Raw genomic sequence first — 6859 nt, 5'->3', positions numbered from 1 at the left:
CAAGTCCGGGCAAATGAAAAGGGTTTGTGCCAAGATTTGGTGTTGTGAAATTGGAGCAGTCCAAATGGAAAGAAGAAATGCACAACACTGCATGGATTGTCCAGGCTTTGGTTGTGGCCATTAACTCTATAGGAGAACTGGACTGAGTAACTGAGCTGTGTATTTCCCTGCACCTGCAACACAAAAGGCACAGATGTGTGCACATTTTTTTCACCCAAGGGGTTCAAACGCAGGCCACACCTGAATCGTTCTTCATCTTAGCACATGGGAATTATCATGCAAAACTAAAGCATCCGGATAAGGGACAGTTAGTGAATCCTTTTGACTGTTGGGTCATATTCTAGCGTGGTTTAGGCTCTTGTGTCACAAGGAGGTTTGTTTTAAAAAAAAACAGATACTTTGTTTGCACAAAAACAAGCCCAAATCAGGAATGAAACAAATCCCGCTTGAAGGAAAAGAACTCTCTACCTACATTAATTTTAGGCTTTTTTTAAATTTATATTTCCCTTAAATATATAATATTTCTCTCATAGATATTTCTGTCCCTCAGAAAATTGTCAAAACTACTGGTAGTTACAATTCCGTCCAATGTAAAACAAATATATATTAAAAAAAATTTGATTGCAGAAATTATATTTACATTTTTATATTCAATAATCAATAAAATTATGAAATTGTATGTATATCATATGTGTGAAATGTCTTGAATGTTGTGAAATTATCAATGCTTTTTTAATGACAACCAATGAATACATTCTTATTGTTGGACACGTGATGTGTAATAATGTTAACTGAAAGGATGTAAAAATGTTTTTGTGATGACAATTAATAAGTTATCAATTTTCTTTACTTGATTAGGGATGAGTACCAATGACTACTGGATAAATGTGTTAATGTACTCTGATGGTTAATTAATGAGTATTACATGATGTGTGATTCATGGTGTTTTCTGAGGATATTCAATAAGCATTTGATCTGATCAGAAGCGGATTATGACAGTTAATACAAAAAATATAAAAATATTTTTTTAATGTGCTCTACCGTTTGGTTGAGCTGGCAGTTAAATCAAACTTTACTTGACTTAATACTTAGCGCACTGTCTTGTGGGGTCTAGATGACCCAACTCCCAATGTTAATCAATACATTGATTTTTTCTGGAATGACTGATATAACTGTTATTTATTCTTGTTCAGTCTACAATTAATGCTTGAAATAAACCAATAAATCAGATAAAATTAAATCAATTTTTTCCCAAATACAGTTAAAAAAACTGTACCTGAGGAAAAAAAGTATTCAGATGACATGTTTGAAATCCTCAAAAGTTTATTTTAGTGGGTCAGGCTGTTGGTGTGACAGGAAGCTCCAGAATGCCGACACAAATAGCTGTTGACCGTTTTGCAATTTTTGAATGAACTTTCAATTTTCTAGAAACACTGGCCGCATGACTGTTGGTCAAAAGGTTGACGGGGCGATCAAGAACAGAATGAAAGATCTTAAGGTTTTTTTTTTCACCATCTGGTGTCATTACTGAAACTTCAGTGGTGAGTGTGGCTGCAGGACCTTCCTGGCCTTTTTTTGTCCTGCTTTCATTACAGATTCACACATAGAAACTGTTATTTCTCACCTAAAATTCATGTTCAAGTATGACATGTCATACGAGGGGCTGGAGTGGGGGTTTTACCCTGAAAGAAAAAAAGAATTGCAACAAGTTCTAGTCATATAGACTGATTTCTACAAGAATTCAAATTCTAATAACTACAAGTAAAAGCCACAAGCAACAATTTCCATCCACTTTATCCCCATTCAGGGGTCACGGGGTTACAAGAGCCTATCCCGGCTACTGTTAGGAGAAGGCGGGGTGCACCCTGGAGAGGTCGGCAGTCTGTCACAGGGCCACACAAGCACAAACCGCGAAAAAAAGAAAAAAAAAGGTTAACCCAAATAGGACTGGATTGCCGTAAAAGTTGCACATAAGCTCCAGTAGCCTGATGATGCAATGCTAAAAAAAGAGAACTCATTTTTACATGACAAGATGTCCCACACTCACAGGAGGGGAGACTGGTGATACTCTTCAGGCGTTCCACTAGAAAGAGGAAGCTGTTTGCCCTTTCAAAGAACAAACCCAGACAGCGAATGTGTGCCCAGAAAGTCCACGCCGAGCCAAAGCATATGAAACAAAGTTTATTCTTTATTTTACATATCTGTACATAAACGTTTCTTCCCTCAAATAAAGAATCTGAATACAATAAGATGAAAACAATATTAACACACTTATTCATTTAAAATGACTGGTGTCAGAAGATCAACATTCACAAAATGTTGAGAAGTGAACATTTCACCAAAGTCTACATCTCCACTACAAGGCAGGCTTGTTTTCTTGACACTCTTTCAGCACCTTCAAATAAATGTTTCTCAGTTGAAAACTACCATTTGTGCGAAGAAAAACTGGTCGACTTTAAGATACTTTAAAATTACTGTCCAACTTAAGATGGTCTGAAGCAGTGTTTATTTTTATTTTTATACAGAGTTGATTCTTTTTTCTCATAGCAGACTTTTTTTTAACTTTTTTTTTTTTAATTATTATCTTAGTTTTTCCCCCACATTTGTTGCATTTGAACAGTTATAATTTAGTGGTGAATGTGGAAAGATAAAAAGAAATGAGAGCAAAGCAAGGCCGATCACTGCACGGGAAGCTGGAGACAGAATCCATGACGACGCACAGTCAGTTTCCTTTTTCTCCCAGGAAGCCGGAAGTGCTACTCCATCCTTCAGCTGAGGACGAAGAGGATGTAAGGTAGGGGGATAGCAGGGCAGGGGGGGGGGTCCTTCTGCTGATGTGGTGATACCACTGAAGTCAGTGAGCTGGACAGGAGGAGAAACATGGAGAAACTGGGAAACAGCAGAGAGCAAAGTACTTGGGACAAGTTGGGAGGATTTGGCATCGACACAGGGCAGAGGTGAAATGGCCGGGCGGGGAATGTCTTTAGAGCGGGCGGGGACGAAGCTTGGCAGAAGGAGTGAAGGTAGGGGTCTTATTTGGATAGGGTCCTCTCAGCTAAATGTTTCTGCTGGCTTTCGGCATGCCTGAAAAACACACAAAAAAATGTGTTACTTCAATTCTCAGCTTCACAAAAACAAATAAAAAAAGTATTAATCGTCTTAAAAATATGAACACTAAAGCGCAACATGTCAGTAAACATTACGGAGTGAGGGAGTAATCTATCAATCAGTTTTTTCTTCTACATGTTTGTTTACAGGTCAGAGTTTGTTTGTTTCAGTCAAATTTGCCCTGGAGTTTTGGACATCTTTAAAAGGGCAAATATGCAAAATTTGACTAAAATTGTGAAATTATGTAAGCACAGAAAGTTTGTACTTGATCGAGAATAGCTATACTTTAAAATATTGCCAATTAAAATAAATAAAAAATAGTAGAAATTCTGATTAACATTAGTTTAGAATAAAACAAAAACCACTCAAGTGTTTAGTAATACTTTTCTACACATCTGATTAATGATGGAAAACTTATGGAATCCAATTTATAAATGTTGGACGATACTGATTACTATGGTTCAAAATTTAAACATTTGCTTTTCTCTAATGAGGAAAAGACAAAACATTTAATGTCTTTTTATTTTAGTTAAATTTGAGTATTTAAACCTGGATCCTTCCAAAGTGGAAGAAACAAAAACTAAAACCAATTAAAAAAATGTTTAAACGACAAAACATTTTGCGTCCTATTAAAATATAAATTTTGAATACATCGGATCATTTGGCGTCATCAATACTTGAAAATCCTTTTTTTTGACTGAATTTCTCAAAAGCTGTCCTAAAGTCTTCAAGGTGCTCCTGGGAGAGCTGGGTCATGATAAGAAAAGGGACATCATACTTCCCAGACAGAACTGTTACCTCTGCTGATATTGCAAAAGAGTCAGATATAAATAAAGACATGAAAAAAAAAGAGAAAAGAACATTCAACACGAACATACATAACTTTGGATCAAGGATAAGGCCCTTCTGCCATGTTAACCGTTTGATAATAAGAAACTGAAGCTAACTAGATTCTGTTCGGTGTGTTTTAGAAGATAAAAATACTTTTCTGTGAAGTCAAAAGCTCTACCTTGTATTTCACCTTTTACTAATCAAACCATCTTGTAATATCCATAGCTCATGAAATGCTTATTTACTCACAGGGTTTGTCAAAGGGGATCTCCACATATTCAACAAATTAACTTTTGTTAGCAATTTTTCAAGAAATCTACTTGCAGGAAAGAAGAAATTTCATTGAGGATACTTCAACAATGATGGAAATATTTGGAAATACGTTTCCTTTAAATACTTAGCATTTTGAAACTGCAATTTGGGAAGTAAATGAGTGTTCATTCTCACTAGAGTGAAAAGAACTAATGGATGAGCAAATGATCTTTTTCCAAAACATACACATTTCTTATATATTTTATCCTTAATTCATATATTTTTTTTACCCTTTTTCCCATTTAAACACGGCCCTAAATGCAGCAAGTATATTGAGATTGAAGTGCTTTATCACCTGGTGAGGTCCTCTATGTCGACCAGCATGGCGTCTTGCTCCATGTGGAGCTCATCACGAATCAGTAGCAACTGTACAAGCTCCTCATTCAGACCTGCAGTGACACAGGAAGATGCACAGATGTAAACATATGAAACAGATATTTAAAGCTTTCCAAAGTATTTTAATATTCATTCAAAATTGTAACATTTCTACAGTCTCCCAAAAAAAGCGACGAGTTTTCTGGAGGAAATACATATTTGACCCCTTGCTGATTTTGTATACAAGAAACCTGTCCACAGGATCAGTCACTTATCAGACTCCAAACTCTCTAACTTGTGAAAGATTAAAGCGCTTTCAGTGGATTTAAGGGAGAAGATTGTAGACCTGCACAAGGCTGAAATGGAAACCATCTGCAAGAAGCTGGGGGTTAAGGTGACAATTGTTGGTGGAATTGTGCTAAAGTCCAAGAATGTTACTGATCAATCGACCTATAGGTCTAGGGCTCCAAACCAGATCTGACCTGGTGGGGTTTCCATGATCATGATCACAGTGAGAAATGGGCCTAAAGCAACACACTAGCAGTTAGTTGATGACCTCAAAGCAGCTGGGACCACAGTCACCAAGAAAACCATCGGTAATACTATACGCTGCAAGGGTTTAACATACTGGAGTGCTCGTAAAGTACTCCTGCTTATGAAGGCACATGTGCAGGCCCGTCTGAAGTTTGCCAATGAACACCTTGATGATTTGGAGAGTGATTGGGAGAAGGTGCCGTGGTCAGTTGAGAGGTGTTTTTTTTATACATTGCACAGTGTCAAAGGATGGTACCATGTACCGTCAAAACCTGAGAGAGAACTTTCCCTCCACCAGAAGGCTAAAAGTGGGCGGTGGATGGGATAATGATCTAAAACATACAGCCAAGGAGACCAAGGAATAGCCAAAGAAGAAGCATTTCAAGGTCATGGAGTGGCCTAGACAGTTTATTAGAAGTCATTTATGAAGAAGAGCGGACCAAAACTCCCTTTGCTATGTGCAGAAACCTGCTCATCAACTACAAAAAATGTCTGACCTCTTTGATTGCTAATAAGGGTTTTGCCACAAGGTACCAAGTCTTTCTGGCAAAAGCTTTCAGATACATACAGTATGACCTATTTCTTTTTTTTGTGTGAATTTTTATATCTCATTGTTCAAACGAATCTATCATTGGGGTGACAAATTGTCAGTCTCTTTTTAGGTGGGCAAACCTAGAAAATCAGCAAGGGATCAAATACTTCAACCACTGCATAAACATTGCTGCTTTGTCCAAAACCAGAAAAGACACTCTGCAAGCAAAGTCCCTAGTGAAGATAAAGAGTTGCTTGTGATTTTGGGACTCATGGGGATTTCTGGAGCAATTCAAATAATGAGAGATTATTCATCCCTGAGTGCAAAGACCAATGATGTGTCGAGAGCGGTAATTGAAGCTCAGGGGAAGCTGTCTGCTGTCACAGCTTTTTCAAGTGACTAACAAATATTAGAGAAGTTTCACATCCACTGAAAAAGGGTGAAGGGTCAGTATGTATGTGCATGTGTTTCCCCATTTTGCTCATTTCTCTAATAATGTATTTGTGTGTGGGTGGGTGTTTGTGGTCACTTACTCTCAATTTGGGAGTGCAGGTCATTGACTATAACCTGGAGCTGCCCCAGAGTCATGTCTCTTAAGTCGGTGGGCTTCAGGCTTCTTTTCATTAGACATTCACTGATGTGAGGCATGTGTGGGAGCTGATGGAGCAAAATCACAAATATGCATTAGCCTCTGACATATTCTTCAATTCTTCTTAACCCGTTTTGTCCCTTTCGGGGTCGTGGGGCTGCAAGAGCCTATCCTGGCCGCTCGTGGGTGAAGCAAGGGGACATCAAATCACACACCCATGTACACTCACATTCATCTATGAAGCATGTTTTTTGGATGGTGGGAGGAAACGGAAGTCCCTGGAGAAAACCAATGTAAGCACAGGGAGAACATGCAAACTCCACAAAGAAGGGTTCCCCATTGGTGTTCTGTTTCAGCTCCCCTGGGACTTGAACCAGGGGCCTTCTTGCTGTGAGGCAAGAAGCAGGGAGGCAAAAAGCTAACCACTGCCCCACCATGCAGCCTTATAGTTATTCTTTAATATAACTCTATATTCTAAAACATAAACACAAATCCCAAACATGCCCCGCTGTGCAAAGTTTTCTGATCATGACTTTTTTTATTACCATTGCATGAAAAAATCTGCATCATTATCCAACCCGAGTGCCAATTTATGGGGCTCTTTTAAATGCACCATGGGAAAAAGTTACATCAAACAA

At 38.1% G+C, this 6859-nt stretch overlaps 1 protein-coding gene across 2 annotated transcripts in view; it reads right to left on the bottom strand.

The window, feature by feature from the left end:
• Nucleotides 1-2166: 2166 nt before the first annotated feature.
• The window catches only part of LOC101173401 (schwannomin-interacting protein 1), a 246977-nt gene continuing 242284 nt past the window's right edge, over nt 2167-6859 (bottom strand). Inside the window, exons 13-15 of one of the 2 annotated variants that reach the window (XM_011482493.3) lie at nt 6166-6289; nt 4547-4640; nt 2167-3084 (exon numbers count right to left, since the gene is read on the bottom strand). In XM_011482493.3, the coding sequence (XP_011480795.1) occupies nt 3033-3084; nt 4547-4640; nt 6166-6289 (270 nt within the window). In that variant the 3' untranslated portion in view covers nt 2167-3032. The remainder of the gene's footprint in view (nt 3085-4546; nt 4641-6165; nt 6290-6859) is intronic. The other variant, XM_020708229.2, reaches the window with a different exon arrangement.

Source organism: Oryzias latipes, chromosome 13 (genome assembly GCF_002234675.1).
Source record: "Oryzias latipes chromosome 13, ASM223467v1".
Lineage (NCBI taxonomy): Eukaryota > Metazoa > Chordata > Actinopteri > Beloniformes > Adrianichthyidae > Oryzias > Oryzias latipes.
Note: the sequence above shows the minus strand (reverse complement) of the source record. Positions and strands in the feature narration are given on the sequence as shown.